At 42.1% G+C, this 15,987-nt stretch overlaps 2 protein-coding genes across 3 annotated transcripts; both read left to right on the top strand.

The window, feature by feature from the left end:
- The first annotated feature begins 5,277 nt into the window (after positions 1–5,277).
- stub1 (STIP1 homology and U-Box containing protein 1) lies at positions 5,278–11,746 on the top strand. Its single transcript, XM_034570090.1, has 8 exons — positions 5,278–5,415; positions 6,193–6,422; positions 6,588–6,786; positions 7,212–7,377; positions 7,542–7,617; positions 7,723–7,779; positions 8,626–8,742; positions 9,517–11,746. The coding sequence occupies exons 2-8, from the start codon at positions 6,309–6,311 to the stop codon at positions 9,640–9,642; spliced, it is 855 nt and encodes a 284-aa protein (XP_034425981.1). The 5' UTR covers positions 5,278–5,415; positions 6,193–6,308; the 3' UTR covers positions 9,643–11,746.
- Positions 11,747–13,099: 1,353 nt separating this feature from the next.
- On the top strand, positions 13,100–15,413 carry crp1 (C-reactive protein 1). 2 transcript variants are annotated; one of them, XM_034570092.1, is made up of 3 exons: positions 13,100–13,218; positions 13,339–13,402; positions 13,777–15,413. In XM_034570092.1, the coding sequence occupies exons 1-3, from the start codon at positions 13,216–13,218 to the stop codon at positions 14,385–14,387; spliced, it is 678 nt and encodes a 225-aa protein (XP_034425983.1). In that variant the 5' UTR covers positions 13,100–13,215; the 3' UTR covers positions 14,388–15,413. The 2 variants fall into 2 exon arrangements, with proteins under 2 accessions (XP_034425983.1, XP_034425982.1); XM_034570091.1 differs by lacking the exon at positions 13,100–13,218 and having other exon boundaries at positions 13,250–13,402.
- The last annotated feature ends 574 nt before the right edge of the window (positions 15,414–15,987 follow it).

Genomic DNA, 15,987 nt, shown 5'->3' with positions numbered 1-15,987 from the left:
AAATGCTCCTGCACTACTCACCCAAAAATCCTTGGACAAGACACTAAACCCCCCAAATGCTCCTGATAGATGTGAATGGTGTGTGATAGTGCTGTGTGCAGAAGTGCTGTGTGAATGTGTGTGAGTAGGTAAATGTGCCTGGTTGATAAGATTAGAAAAAGCACTATAAAAGTTGGTTTATGGTCAGTGTCAGCTGCAAGTTTCCTCTGATTCTTTCGAATCAGTGCTGAAGACTTTCCTTCTTGCCAGGGCCTTATTAAATCATTATTTATTTATTAAATACTATATAATACGATATAATCAAACATTCTCTACAACTCTATGTAATTTCTTTTTAAATGCTTCCTTTATATTTTCAGAATTTAACATGATGCCTTTTATATTTTCTGTTTAGCATTTAGAATTCCCTTGCCGTGGAATGTGCTATACAAATAAACTTGCCTGGCCTAGAATTAATGTGTAACTGGGTCTTTGAGATGGATGCGCTTTAGGTCTCCAGCTGTTGTATGTATAGTTATGGACTATGCACAAAATGGATGCAGAGCAATGCAGTACAAACACACTATATGAAAGTCTGTAGCTTGAGGCTGTAACAAACCTCTTATCGCACGCATCATCCTCATAACAAACCTGACTAACAACCACACACACACACACACACACACACACACACACACACACACACACACACACACACACACACACACACACACACACACACACACACACACACACACACACACACACACACACACACAATTAGCCCATAGCTCATTATATGTCTGCCACAGCTCCTTTGGATTGTGCTGGTTTGGGAGGGGGGTTGGGTTGGGTTGGTGACCCTGGAGAGTTTGACCTGAGGGGACACTGGGGAGTTGCCCTGTCAGGGGAGTATGAGTGAGGAGAGGACAGGGGGGGGGGATGGGGCATGAGGGAGGGAAAGTCACTTCTTGGTGCCCCTGCTGGTTCACTTCTCTGTGAGGATCCCCACTGATTTCTTTTAAATAGAAAAACACACTGATTAGTCTTCAGCACAGTAAACTCCTCCAGAACAATTGCCTTTAAAATGACAATGTGGGGAGGTAAAACAAAGCTCATTATAATTATAAACAAGAGTCAATCTTCTTTTTTTGCAGCCTGCAGTTTATAACAATCGGTGAACAAGCAGTTTCCATCTGGAGGAAGTTGTCAGTTTTATTAGAGTGGAACTTTTTCATATATATATGGAGACGCAGCGGTGGAGGAGGGAAGGATGATTTTCCCTCCGCATCCCTGAATAAGTCGGAGGCTGGAGTTTTGATTTCCCTCCAAAAACTCTATTGTAAAAACTTCTCCCCCTCCACTTATACGAGCTACTCAGCGGACGCCTCCACCCCCAGCCGTCACACATCAATCCACGGTGTTGTGTGTGTGTGTGTGTGTGTGTGTGTGTGTGTGTTTTGGGACGTGGGGGGTGTCTCAGCCAGAGTGCTGTTAACCCCCCAGGGTGTAAAGGATTTCTGGACTAACACTGCAAGCTTCAAAAACAAACTCTTTGATTTTGGTTTAGTCAAGGCCTCAAACTGACAGACGTGTCATCTGAGTCACGTTCTACTGTGTAAAGTGGCTTAATGCACATGTGCGGTTTTCACTGTTGCTTTGTACAAAATATCTTCAAATCCTGTTATACTTTGCACAGGCTTTGTTCGGTTGCATTTTTAAATCCACATTTCATTGGCTCCCTGTTTGAGAGCATGTGCCTGTAGTGTATGAATAAAACACATGGATGCATGCTTTAGGAGGTAAAATAAGTTTTTCTACTACCTCCCCCCCTTTGTCAGGAAGCTTAATCAGGCCTAGTGTAGATGACCTTTGACCTCTTGGGTATCGCTGGCCTTTCTCTTGCCTTTAGGGTAGCATCAGGCTATACCTCATTTAACTCTTAACCTAGAAATCCCATTTAGACACCAATGGTTTCAGAATTAAGGAATGTGCAGACACATGACTTCTTAAAACCCTGACTGGGACGCACGCTCGGGTGATGAAAAATAGTTTATAGATGCACTTATATAACATTACTGAAGATTTAGCAAATAGGTTCCCTGGCAAAACAAAATCACGCTCTTAACTGTGCAATATTCACTGTGATATATTCATCTATATGCTATATATTCAACTGTCTGTGCAATATCAATGGTTCATGTGCAATCTATTCACTGTACATATTCTAAGCAAAGATCTTTTACCCCCTGTCGGAACATACAGGTGGATGCTGGGCTGGTTGAGAGGCTGAATCGACAGGCAGCCATACTGACGCAGGGCAGCAGAGGCATTGACAAGCAAAGGGAGAGGTGGGAGATCTTTGCAGCTTAAATCGAGCGCCAAATTGGGAGGGAGTGTACAATAGAGGATTATGGAGAGTGAGCCATGCCAAATGAAATATCCCTCCATTTTAGTGGGATTCATTTCTTCATGGTGAATATTTTTTGCCTGGTGCATTCAAGTGTTTCACAAGTAAGAACAGGTTTTTAAAAAAGTGTCTCTGCTCAGGTCAGGCACAGATTTCTTTAAGCAGTATTCATTGTAACAGGGGCAAAGGTAGAGACCGGTAGGATGTTTCATTTTATAAGGTACATTTGTGAATGTGGATCCACCTGGAGGAGAACAGAGAGCATCTCTGAATGACATCAACAGTATGGGGAGCCAGTGTATGTAAAGGGGGAATTGTGATTGACAGCTGGGCATGTGTGTGCATGTGTGCAGTTTTCTTCCAAGTGAGTGATAGTTCATTACAGAGTGTGTTGTCAGGCATCTACGTCCTGTTGTCCTCCATTTCCGTCTTGTTACAGTCAAAACACAGGAACTATTCTTTTACGTTTTTGTACATGAAGCATTCAGAGCCTCTTCAACAATCTGCAGTAAGTCCATGAGCCTGCCCCCTTCTTAAAAATGAGCTAACCCACCAAACAAACGGCCACCATTGTGGATAAATACTGCTTTTGTTTCACCCATTTGAACCCGAGGTATCACTTAACGCCGAGGGGAGTGTGTCCACCCTTTTTCACTTTTCAGGGTCTTTGGCGCTGAATAGCGGAGACCACTGCCAAATGGGAAAAGGACTACACAGGCAGAAAGAAAGACCAGAATCAATCAGGAAGTGGCAGCTTTTCAGCTGTGCCAGAGGAGCCGGGCAACTTCCTGGTCCTGTTGCCAAGGTGACGGGAAGCTCAGCCAGCTGGTGCGGCGGGCAGCAGTTGGAATTGATGGAGCGGGGGGGCGGGGGGCGGGTGGCGAGTGGCGGCGGATGGCGGTTGGGATGTTGGGCAGGAGGAGTGGGCAGAAAACTGGTGAGAGAGGGAGAGGAAGTTTAAATGTAAGCAATCATCCAACAGCATTGAACCATCACAATGTGAGTGTGTGTTGCTCTTCTCTTTCTAATCCTTTGTAAACAATCATAATATCACTCCAATTACTCTGCTTCTGGTTTCTTCACACAATGTTTCATTGAAGGATTTTGTATTATTTATATTTGCTTGTAGCATTTTCATGTTTTTTTTCTCTTAATTAGTAACTACTGTTCAATACTTCAGAAATAATCATATGAAGCAGGAATGAAAAGAACATTCTGGCTCAATGCTACCATGTAGAGGAAGAGATATTAAGTCTGTGCTCCTAAGATGTGAACTTTTTGGATATACACAATGGGCACTATAGCCTTTAAAGTTTTAAATGAATACTTTGATATTAGACCTCCTACATGTTTTCACTATATATTTCTCTATACATCCTACAGAATTTTATATTTCATTTGTGGTATTAACTTTTTTACCTTTACCTTTTTTGACATAACTAGACAGAGACACCTTTAAAAGTATTGGCATTTATACTACTAGTAATAAAAGTATTTATGATGGCGTGAGTAGGTCAAAATGGATTGTGGGTATTTAAGATCATGGCGACTGTATCTATCAGAAGTCTGAAGAAGAGCGTTGCACTTGAACCGTCACCACAGCAAATAAATCCTTCAACAGGAGCTTCTGGGTGTGTGGATTTTCTCCTTTTTTCCAAACACAACCAGACTTATGTTATATCCATAATGACAAATGATGCAGATTATATTAGACTGAGCTGAAAACAGTTATTCATTTTAAAATTTGATCTATCTTTAGTTTGATAAAAGCAAAATAGTTAATTTAATAAGTGTTTGATAGAAACTGATTATAGTTTCTCATCTTGCACATATTTCTCTAAAATCCTCTTTGAATGTAAACTTTTACAGGGATGGGACTGGGGGCTGTTGAGTGGATGACTGGGTGTTCTGGGGGGGATCAGGGGACCAGACTGGTGGAGATATAGGTAAACACAGCTGGGGACACACAGTGCTGGTGGGTCTGCAGCTCAGCGGCCCCCTTCACTCATTTATCAGTGTGTTTGCTCAGGGGATGTGCCCTAATCTTCACATGCCGATCTCGGAGCGGAGCCTTCACAGAGCCCCAACAGGCCCGGGGATGAAAGCGACCCTGACCACTGTCGCAGCCCTGCTAATTCCCCCATGGCCAAACTTGAATGTTATTATTAAAGGCCTCTGGGTCATCGATGGATCTCTCTGTGGGTGGGATGGCCCTGATAATATATACTAAACTCTTGATCATAATCTGATGTTTCTCTGAGCAAGCCTCCGACTGATGAACAGGTCATTGTCATGGGGTGTCAGGCCAAACAAGTGTTATCAGTGACACAGAAAACATTTACAATAGGCCGACTTACATTTCAGATGAACACAGGGAGATTAATCCTGATTGTCAGGGGTTCATTTGATGCTTCTAAGACTAGTGCTTCAAAGAGTTTCTGCATTCCACAAAACAATCTATCTATCTATCTATCTATCTATCTATCTGTCTATCTATCTATCTATCTATCTATCTATCTATCAAGAGGTTTAAAACTGTGGTTATAGAGCGCCACCTGCTGGTTATTACTTATGATGGTGTTGAATTCTGCAACTTGCGATAAGTATAAGCAGTAACACGAACCTTAAAGATATAATATAAAGAGCAGGTTAAAATGTATTAAAAGCGTACAATTTTGTTCACAGAGTGAAATTACAATTAAATCAAAATATTTAAATGAATGTATATTTATTTTTTTAACATATTTTTCAAGGACAGTTACATTTATTGCAGGATGACTCCTAAATAAGTTTTCTGGAACACGCTGTGTATATTCTAGGAAATACAAAATTATATTTAGTGCATGATAATGTCAAACCACAAAATAAAGTCCTGTCGGCTTCCGTAAAGGTCGCGTAAGCGTTTGACGTCAGCATAACAACAACCTGTCATGACAGCTCGTTCGGAGGAAAGAAATAATTCGTTCAGCTTTGATACGAGAATATTTAGGATCCGCTCCCCCCGCATGTAAGAGCTCATCTGTCAGGTAAGGACTGGACTCCGTGAATCTCACAAAAAAACACTCACTTACCGGCTAACTGCTAAAATGGAAGCCAGTGTTGGCTGGGTAGCACACAAGCTAACCTAGCGTTAGCCACTCGGTGTTTTCTGGTTGCCTAGCGGCGTTGAGGTAAACGTTGGGATAAATCCCTCAAATATTTCACTCTGGTCAGTTATAGCTAAACTTTGTAACCAGCTTCTGGTTGCATTTATACATTTGTGACTGAATAGTGGGTAGATATTATTCTTATTAGCGTCCTGCCCGGCGAAGCGTTTATCGTCAATGTAGCTTAACGTGCTAGCTCAGCTAACTAGCTAACGGCTAGAGAACCGATCTCTTGTTTGCTGTTAACGGAAGTTACCGGCGTTGTCACTCGTGTGTTTTGTGCTCGCTGCTACAGTCGATCACATATTAACGTGTGTTTATATTTAGTGTTGCCTGTTTACAACCTTTAACTTCCATTTGGGCGCCCGTGGTGTAGCGTTACAGGACTAACGGGAGGCAGGGTGAGCTGTTCGGGGTGGTAAGCTAGCTGCGCTGCTCGTGCATTCACCGCCGATGTCCGTCACATGAATAGTTAATTGCTCTGCCCACCTCGCCGTGTTGCTCGGCGGTGAGCGCCGTCAGCACATTGAACGGATGCCCGTGTGAGTGGCATCGAGAGCCGCACGGAATCTCGCCCCAAGACGCGCACTGCAGGCGCACTGCAGCAGCGGCACGCCTGTGGACATTAACATTACATGGACTGTGTCTCCGGTGTAGTGCGTGAGATCCAGGAGGGACCGGGCATTCTTGGACCTGTCGGTTAGTCAGCCGAAGAGACGGGGAACAGGATTGGGAAGCAGGGCGAGGCGGGCCCCGCGGAGCCGGCGGAGAAAATGGCCGGCAGCCCGGAGAAGAGTTCCACCGCGCAGGAGCTGAAAGAGCAGGGGAACCGGCTGTTCCTCTGCCGCAAGTACCAGGAGGCTGCTACATGCTACAGCAAAGCTATCGTGAGTAATTGTTATTGTAGAAGAAAGAGCATCACAATTGATTGACATGAAAATACATTAAAGCATTGCAACATCCCTTTTTAGAAAAACCAAATGGGTGATTTCCCCTCTGAATGCCTATAGTGCTATGATTTCACTGTGCATGTGCATTGTCCTGTCTCCTAGAACCGGAATCCATCCGTGGCAGTGTACTACACCAACAGGGCTCTCTGCCACGTGAAGCTGCAGCAGCATGACAAGGCTCTGGCAGATTGTAAGCATGCGCTGGAGCTGGACAGCCAGTCGGTCAAGGCCCACTTCTTCCTGGGCCAGTGTCACCTCGAGCTGGAGAACTATGATGAGGCCATCGGTAACCTGCAGAAAGGTAATAACAGCCTCCTAAAGCGTGATGAGTCTTTTCATACATTTTGCAATAGTGAGTGAAAGCAGCTTGCTCATATTTTACTATTGTACTTCCTCATTTATGTTCAAGTTCACAAGTTTACCTCAATGCTACGTCACATTCTTGCATTGCTGCTGTTTTGCTGATCCTAGAATAAGCTGATATAATCTTTGTTGATTGTCATAATCCAATTGATTATACAGTTACTCTTAAATCAAGTATGCAGGGGTGTATTATATTAAGCTTTGTCAGGGTTTCTATCCCTGTAATTATAATATTCTATATTGTTACATATAGAAATGGTTTTCTATATGTATTACTGACTTGTCATCTATTCACTAGAGATGACAGAAAGAAATCTCGAGGAAAGAGCCCACTGTTGCTGTAATGCTGTTTCTCCTTGACAGCTTTTAACCTGGCAAAAGAACAGAGGCTGAATTTTGGAGACGACATCCCCAGTGCCTTGCGCATTGCCAAGAAGAAACGCTGGAACAGCATCGAGGAGAAGCGCATCAACCAGGAGAACGAGTTGCATGCTTACTTGACCAAGCTCATACTGGCTGAGAAGGAAAGGTGAGGCTGGGGAGGAGGGTAGCAGTCAGCTATCCAGCATTGTAATTTGTTTTGTCTGATAATGAGCTCCTGGCGATTACTGCTACTCACTGAAATTAATCAGTGGTTATTATTTTGTTCAGGACGGGGGTTTAATTTTTTAATGACTTTGTGCTTTTGTGCAGAGAACGAGAAGAATACAAAGAAAAACAGGACGACAATCAAAATGGGGGCGATGCTGCCAAGATTGCATCGAAACATGTATGTTTTTGAATACGTTTGCGGACTTAACTTGGCTGTGATGATTTTGAGTAAACCTTCAATATGCACTTACATTTTTATGAATATGAAATGTGACCTACTTAGGACAAGTATCTAATGGACATGGAAGAGCTCTTCTCTCAAGTGGATGAGAAAAGAAAAGTAAGGATGACATTTTATTCTTTCAAATGTTATTATAGTCATTCAAGTTATCCCATCATGCATTGGGCAAAAATGCAAGTATACATCCCACATATGTCACCAGTCCATTACAAGGCATGTTTTGATCACATTCAACCACAGAAAGGCATGTTTGCTCACAGTCCACCTACTGTACTTCACACCATCTCCTCTGATCGTTGACATAGCAACAACAGAAATAGACTCACACACACGTTCAGATTTGCTTACACTTTTATGATCTGTTTTGCTTTGTTTGAGTACATTCTCCCTGAACGTTTCCTGTGTCGTACATTCAACCTTCACGCTACACTCGTCACTACATCTGCACCCATACTATAGAAGGACATTACTGCGTTTTTTTAATTCCCACTCAAAGCTGTTCCTGCCGTAACCGGTTCTCCAGGCTTGTGGTGATAAATTATCAATTCTCTAGATAGATGTCGACACGGCTGAGGTAGTTGTCATGTATTGGTGTATTGATGTTTCTCTTCTGTATGTGTTAGAAGGCGTGAGAAAGCAACGATTAAGCGTAGATCTGGAAAATACAGATGAAAGACAAATACTGTCATTATTCTAATATATGTGCCTTTAACAGTTTGATGATATTTTTAGTATGGGCAGTGTTTTTTTACTGAAGCGTTTAATCCAATCATGGACTGACTGATTTTGTTCTAGGAGGAAAAAAAACAATGTGGATTTGATTACGAGCCAGTAGTTTGTCATTAAACTGTAATAATCGTTGTAAGAGCAGTGAAAGACAGGATCATGTATCGTTAAGCATTATTACATCAGCGTGACTCTTTCTGTGTTTTGTTGTTCGTTCAGAAGCGGGAGATCCCAGATTACCTGTGTGGGAAGATCAGCTTTGAGCTGATGAGAGAGCCCTGCATCACACCCAGTGGAATCACCTACGATCGCAAGGACATTGAAGAGCACCTACAGGTAAAACAACATCTACTTGTCTTATCAATGCAGATTTCATTTTCTTGAGGCGAAACGCCCATCATATTAGAACATGATGCTCAGAAATTCATGACTTTTACAGTAAACAACCACATAAACTGTTAAAATAATCATTAATATTATCTGCAGTTCATCTGTCACCTCTTTGGGTACTTTGTTAAAAAACACCGTACTCAATAAAACCATTAATTATTACTTCCATCAAGGAGGCTGTGTTTTCATCAGCTTTTGTTTGTCTGTTTGTTTGATATCAGAATTACGAAAAAATTAATCAACTGATCTACATGTAATTTTCTGGAGGGGTGGGGCAGGACACAGGGAAAAACATTTTAAATTTAGGAGTGACCCAGATATACTTTTTTTTCAACATAATATTTGGTTTTGGGTTGGAATCGGTCACGTCATCTGGGCTATTTGATTTTTTTTCTATACACATTCCTGTAATTGGGGAAATCGGGAGTCGCTTATTTTTTCCTCGGGCTCAGACGGGTGTGCACAGAAAACTACGGCCTGAGCCGGACTAAATTTTTGTGAGTCCATATGGTATTTGTTTACTAACCCTATTTCACTTGCAGCATGTAGAAGATAAACTGAAACAAAAAAAAGCACATCTTTTAAATTAAACCAAAGAAAGCACATTATCATATTGTGTGATTGTCCCAAAATACATAGAATGTTTCTTAGAACTATATATTATTTATGAAACTCAGCTACTAATGCTAACACTATCATTTACCTTGCTCTCCCTAATAGCGAGTGGGTCATTTTGACCCTGTCACCCGGAGTCCTCTGACCCAGGACCAGCTGATCCCTAACCTGGCCATGAAGGAAGTCATCGATGCCTTTATCCAGGAGAACGGCTGGGTGGAGGACTACTGAAGTGACCCCCGCCTCCCATTTCTCTCATAATCCCCCGAAACTCAACACAAAGCCTGGACAACTCGAGACTTTAGAGAATCACCCCTTGCCTCGACATAAACTTTACACAAGCAGGAAAAGCCACACGATGGACTACCAGATGGGAGCCATACATCTTGCTCTGCCTTCCCTCCTCCTCATCCTCCTCATCCTCCTCTTCCTCCTCCTCCTCCCCCTCCTCCTCCTCCTCACATTTTATCTTTGCTGTAAAACATCCTGCTCTGACTCTCTTAGGCTCGGCGGTCATGGCCTGCTGCTCCCTTTAAAAGCCCCTTTCCATTCAGATATTCTCTACACTTTCTCCTTTCCTCTCAGTCATGCTGTTTCTAGTATTACAAGCCTGACTCCTTTCTACACAAAACAAGGGGCCATGTTCTCAGGTCTCCTCCTGCTCCCTCTCTGTCCCTCTCTTTCTCTGAGTGCCACAATCCTGGGAAAGCATCAGCATTGCACACCAGTGTTTCAAAGAACCCACCAATTTACAACCAATTACACTTTGGTGGCAGAATTAATTCAAACATTGGCCTTTTATTTGGCGTTTACTCCTGTATTTCGTAGTCGGTTTTTTTTTTTTCTTTTAAGAACGGAGCATTTGCCGAAGTGGTTACTGAAATGCCAAAACTCTATTCTCAACAAGGGTGACTAGTTTGTATGCAAGTTTTACACAATGATAATTTAATAATTAGTCAATGGTAAGTTTGTCACTGAGTATTTTAACCCGTTGTGAGTTATTTGGCATGACTGTGGCGCTCCATGTCGCCATTCTGTAAGACTTTCCATACATTTTATAATTATTTTTTTTTCAATCATCAAACCCCCCCATTACAGACAATTGAAATAAGTTGAATGTATGCAAAGTTTACTCTTTAGGTTTGACCTACAGTAATTCAAGATGTTTCTTACCAGGACAATGTAAGGTTTCCATGAAAAAAAAAAAAAGCCTTGAAATGGACAATGGAAATGAATGCTGCATACGAAAAAAAAAAAAAAAAGTTTTAACGTTGCTGGATAATTGTTGAAAATGTTTGAATTTCGATAGATGACGTGAGCTGTTCGGGCTGAAGCTCAAATCTGCGTCGAAGAATGGTCTGTGCTGTCTGTGTCGTTCATAGAAACAAAATCCTGTGCTCAGACGTTGTGTTTGGCTTTTGCTGTCTGCCTGGAATGTCAGTGTGTGGCCGCTTTCCTCATGCATGAAGTGAATTTTCTTTTTCCTTTTTGCAAAAACAGAAGAGGGCGGCTGTCACTTCCTTCGCCTTTTTTTGCTGTTAATTTGATGCACCTTCTCCTCCCAGTGTCCCAGTTGTAAACGACGATGGTTGCATCGGCTCATGTGAACCAGTCGTCGGTGTGAAACTAACTTTTTAAGTTGGTGAAAATCCTGTTACGAGGATTTCACTGGAATTGCTGTACCAACCTCCTCTGTGTTAGACATGCTGGAAGAGTTACGACCATCTTGATCTCGTCCATACCTCAGTCCCATCCTCTTAGTTTACAGGTTGTTCTGCTGAATGTGTGTCCGTGGTGAGTTAGGCCTGTCGGTGGGTTGTGTTCAGGTGCAGGCAGTGTAAATAATTTGCTTGTGTATCTCAGATTTTATTTCTTTACTATATAAGGTTCTTCTTCTTTTTTTCTCTTGAGAAATCCTATAGAGCTTGAGAAACTGTATTAAATGTAGATATGTTGATAACATAAATGCCTGGTTCTGTTTTCATTTGTCCAAATTAAGTTTCTCATTAAAGAGATACCAAGTATGATGCTCATTGGAATCAAATCTCTTACATATCGTTTTCTTGCAGCACAATTAAGAACACCAGCCCCTCAATAAATTCTCATTTTGGTAAATTTACAATGTTGCTTTTCAAATCTCAGACATCTGACGTGACTTGTTTGAGTCCATAGTTTGGTACAAACAAGTCTCATTTTATCAAGGATGATTCAGTTTTGCTGCATTAGGCATTTCTCCATGTTTCTTCCTGCCCCATTATATCATTTTGACCCGTGTCTGCTGTTGAGGCAGCAAAAAATCAACCACCCTCATACTGTGTGTTAAAGCTGCAATGTTTCTTTTGAAATCTCAAGTTTTGTCTTTCAGATCTGCACTAAAGCAGACTTTAACTGTCCTAGCTGAGCCTGTAACAGAATAAATCAGTCAGAATGATATACTGTTTTGATATATATATATATATATAATACTATGAGTTTTCTGCTGTGAAATTTCCCACTCATTTCCCACTGTGAAGTATCTGCATTATATAAAAAAAATCCAGTAACTAGTCAGGTTTGATCCTAAAAAGGAACATCCTTTTCATACTGCGGTACAAGCCAGTAGCCAGTCAGATTTACCCTTAGCCTCAGCGTGCCCTCAGGTTCGGCTTTTAACGTTATTGCGATTAAACGGCCGAAAAACCTGATGACGCCAGGGTACAACTGAAGATTATTATTTTCATTATAACAACCATTCTGAGGGAGCTTAAACATGATGGTTACCTCTCTCCTCTCTCCCCCTCTATTCACCTTGACCCCTCTCTCTCTTCTCTCCCCTCTTTGCCACCCACCTCTCCTCTCTTCCCCATTTTTCTCCACTCCCCCCCGACGGATCGAGGCAGATGAGCGCCCACACTGACTTTGTTTTTTTATCTCCACAGTTCTTGCTCATTCTGGGAACTGTTTGGTTTCTATACCATTTGTTTTTATTCATTCGTTCTTTTTTTTTTGCCATGTATTTTGTGAAGCACTTTGTAACCTCGTTCAGATAAGTGCTGTACAAATAAAGTTATTATTATTATTCATCCTTGAATCTGTTGAAAACCTTTTAGGTTAACCAATTTTATTATTGCACATGTTTTTGTTATCGTCCACTCCCTCAAATCACAGAATGTCCATTTCAAAGACAAAGTTTTCTCCTTGAACTTAAACTATTTAAATGGATAAATGGGCTGTATCTATATAGTTTTTACTGTCCCTTCTTTTTATGGACTATTTTATGTGATTTAAAAAAAGTGGAAAATATGAAAATACAAACACAAAACAGGCAAAAAAAATGAATAAAATAAATATTGAGACAGATACAAGGTGAAAGGTTTTTGAGGTTTAGTGAGAGTGAGTACAACTCAACTCTATAACTGATACCATAACTTGTAAGTACACAATGTCCAGACACACAATATGGACTGTGTCTGTCAGGGTGTGATCCTTCAGTAGAAAGTAATTTGAATGAAAAGTGTCTCCAGGTTTGTCCATAGTAACCAGGGATGAGGTTTCTGGTGAAGTGTTGCTTCAAGCTTTATATCAGAAATAAACATCTCTGCCTGTCATGTGACATGTGACATGTATACACACACGTACTGAAGGTGCAATGTGTCTGCATCAGTCACACGCACAGGACAGTGTCACGCAGGCTTCACACACCAGGCCTATTGTCAGAGTGGCCATCGCAGAGCTGACGTCATTGCCCTGTGCTAGGAGGGAAGAGGACTGTGCACGGAGTGGGACTGAGTTAGCAACGTCGAGCGACAACAAAACAACACAAACATGGTAAGAAAAGATGTTTCCTCTTGTAACTTTGGACTTGATCTTTGATGAGACTGAAGGTTTGTGACCTGGGGGTTGTTGTTGGATAATGACTGATTCTGGATGTTCTGTGTGTGTTTGCAGAAGTTTGCTGTGGTTTCTTTCTGTGTCTTTGGATTGTCAATCAGTCTCTCCTCCGGCACACAAAGTAAGGATTCAAGAACTAAATGTCTTCAGTGAAAATGTTACTTTCTTTATTTTGTTCTGTGTTTCTTTTTTCTTTCAATTTTCCTTCCTTCCTCCCTGCTTGCCTTATTTCTTCCTTCCTTCCTTCCTCCTAGCTTTCATTCTTTCCTTCTTTCTCAAATGTTTTCCTTCCTTCCTTCCTACCTGCTTTCATTATTTCCTTCTTTCTTTCATTTTGTCCTTCCTTCATCCCAGCTTTCATTCTTTTCTTCCTTCCTTCCTTCCTTCCTTTCTTCCTTTCTTCCTTCCTCCCTCCCTTCCTTCCTTCCCTTCTTCTTTCTCACACTGCTCAACATTTGGCCTCTTATCCTTTCCTCCTTGTCTGTGTTCCTACAGTGGGGCTGAGTGAGAAGGTCCTGGTGTTCCCCTATGAGACGGACTTCAGCTTCGTGGCCCTGATCCCGCAGAAGGAGATGGGCCTGAGGGCCCTCACCCTCTGCATGCGTGTGGCCACCGAGCTGCCTGACGAGCGGCAGGTCATCCTGTTCGCCTACCGCACGGCCGACTACGACGAGCTCAACGTGTGGAGGGAGCGGGACGGCCGCATCTCCTTCTACATGAGCGGCGACGGCGTCCTGTTCCACCTGCCCCCCCTCACCACCTTCCGCACCAGCCTCTGCCTCACCTGGGAGTCGCGCACAGGCCTCACCGCCTTCTGGGTGGAGGGCAAGCGGAGCACCTACCAGGTCTACAAGCCCGGACACACCATCCGTCCACAGGGCACCGTCCTCCTGGGGCAGGACCCGGACAAGCACCTGGGGGGTCTGGAGGCCGTGCAGAGCTTCGTAGGGGAGGTGACCGACCTGAACATGTGGGACTTCGTGCTCTCCAGGAGCATGATCCAGGCCTGGCACTACGGCCACAAGGTGCCCAAGGGGAACATCTTCGACTGGGCCACCATCGAGTACGAGCTGAACGGGAACGTGATGGTGGTGGATGATGACTGACTTGGGGTGGAGCTGGTCGCAGAGAGGGACGAGGCTTCGCAGACGTGTTTTGGACTGAGGCTGATATGTGGGGTCGTCTTTCTTAGATTCTGTGTCGTTTGACGTTAGGATCCTTCAACTGTTCCTTGTTCCTAAAAACAGCAGAAAGCGGTGGTGTTTGGGACATTATATCATAAATATAACAAAATCAATTTAACACCTTAATGCAACACAAACATTTTGCAACATGGTAACTCAGTTTATGATCTCTTCTATTGATCCTCTTTGAATTTCAGAGCTTCCTCCTTCGATGGAAAGAAAAATCAATCAGAACACGTTGATGTGCCAGATGTATCCATAGGGTGGCAGTCTGCGCCAGTTCACGTCAAACAGAAACTTGTGTCAGACAGAGCTTCGTCATGCACGTGCACCCACTGATGTCATGTGGCCACAAATAGCTGATGAGAAAAGCATGTTTAACTGCTACAATTATAACAAATTGAATTTATGTTTGCAGAGCATCAAGATTTTGTAGATAATGTCAATTTAAACATTTGCAAACGTCTAATAACTAAGATTTCAGCTTCTTTTACCACTGATGCTGTCGTGCATCTAACAGAAAATCACTACTGACTTGAGACGACACATTTCAATTATTAATTTGGGTTAAAATTTTGTGAATTTTAACAGAAACCAGCCTATTTCGAAAAAACCTTCCATCATGCATGAAATATTTGTCAGCGTTTGTTTTTGCAGGTCCTTTGCTCGGTGATATTTATGACATGATAATATGAATGAGACAATAAAAGCAGTGAACTGCAGGATGCGTTATTTCTGCGGCAGACTTAATGATTTAACTGCACCGAGAGACAAACAGCAATTATCATGTTTGAAATCCATTGCCATACAGTTGCCCTTGGTTATGGCGCCCGCTCATGAATTTTCCATGTTTTAACTGATGTAAAAACGCTGTCGGGTCTGAAATAAAATCTTGCCATGTGCATAACTAATAATGTTTGTAATTAAAGGGAACATTTTGTCTTTGAACTCTGGCGGCTTCCTTTTCACAATCGTCTTTTTTTCTGATACACATTAAAGAAGTAATAATTTGTATGCACATTTCACACAGGGGAGTAATTAGATTAATTTTATTATTCTAATTTAATTGTTAGATTTTTTTAAAGAACAGAAGCTTCCACTCTTCCATCAATCACATTGTACTGAGAGAGCATGAATTCACTTTGACTTATCCAGCTGTTTGTGCACAATGTCATTTACATTGATTTTGTCATGTCTGTACACAAACCTAGCCCCTAATTTCTTTCTTTCTTTCTGTCTTCGTTTCTTCCTTCCTTCCCTCTTATTTCTTTCGGTCTTTCTGTTTTCATTCCTTCCTTCATTCCTTCCTGCACCCTCCTTCCATGCTTTCATTCTTTCCTTCTTAAATTTCTTTAATTTTGTCCTTCCTTCCTCCCAGCTTTCACTCTTTCCTTCTTTCTTTCTTTCTTTCTTTCTTTCTTTCTTTCTTTCCTTCCTTCCTTCCTTCCTTCCTTCCCCCTCCCTGTTTACTCTCATTCTTTCTTTCGTCCTTTCGTTCTTCCTTTCTTTCTTTCGGACTTTC

Source organism: Hippoglossus hippoglossus, chromosome 19, assembly GCF_009819705.1.
Source record: "Hippoglossus hippoglossus isolate fHipHip1 chromosome 19, fHipHip1.pri, whole genome shotgun sequence".
Classification (NCBI taxonomy): Eukaryota; Metazoa; Chordata; class Actinopteri; order Pleuronectiformes; family Pleuronectidae; genus Hippoglossus; species Hippoglossus hippoglossus.
This window is presented reverse-complemented; position numbering and strand designations above follow the sequence as displayed.

Bases quoted from the DNA above. Each gene is read 5' to 3' on its own strand.
- stub1 (XM_034570090.1), top strand. From the start codon at position 6,309: ATGGCCGGCAGCCCGGAGAAGAGTTCCACCGCGCAGGAGCTGAAAGAG. The intron at 6,787-7,211 runs GTAATAACAGCC...TCTCCTTGACAG, and splicing joins CATCGGTAACCTGCAGAAAG to CTTTTAACCTGGCAAAAGAA. The intron at 7,378-7,541 runs GTGAGGCTGGGG...GCTTTTGTGCAG, and splicing joins ATACTGGCTGAGAAGGAAAG to AGAACGAGAAGAATACAAAG.
- crp1 (XM_034570091.1), top strand. From the start codon at position 13,318: ATGTTCTGTGTGTGTTTGCAGAAGTTTGCTGTGGTTTCTTTCTGTGTC. The intron at 13,403-13,776 runs GTAAGGATTCAA...GTGTTCCTACAG, and splicing joins TCTCTCCTCCGGCACACAAA to TGGGGCTGAGTGAGAAGGTC.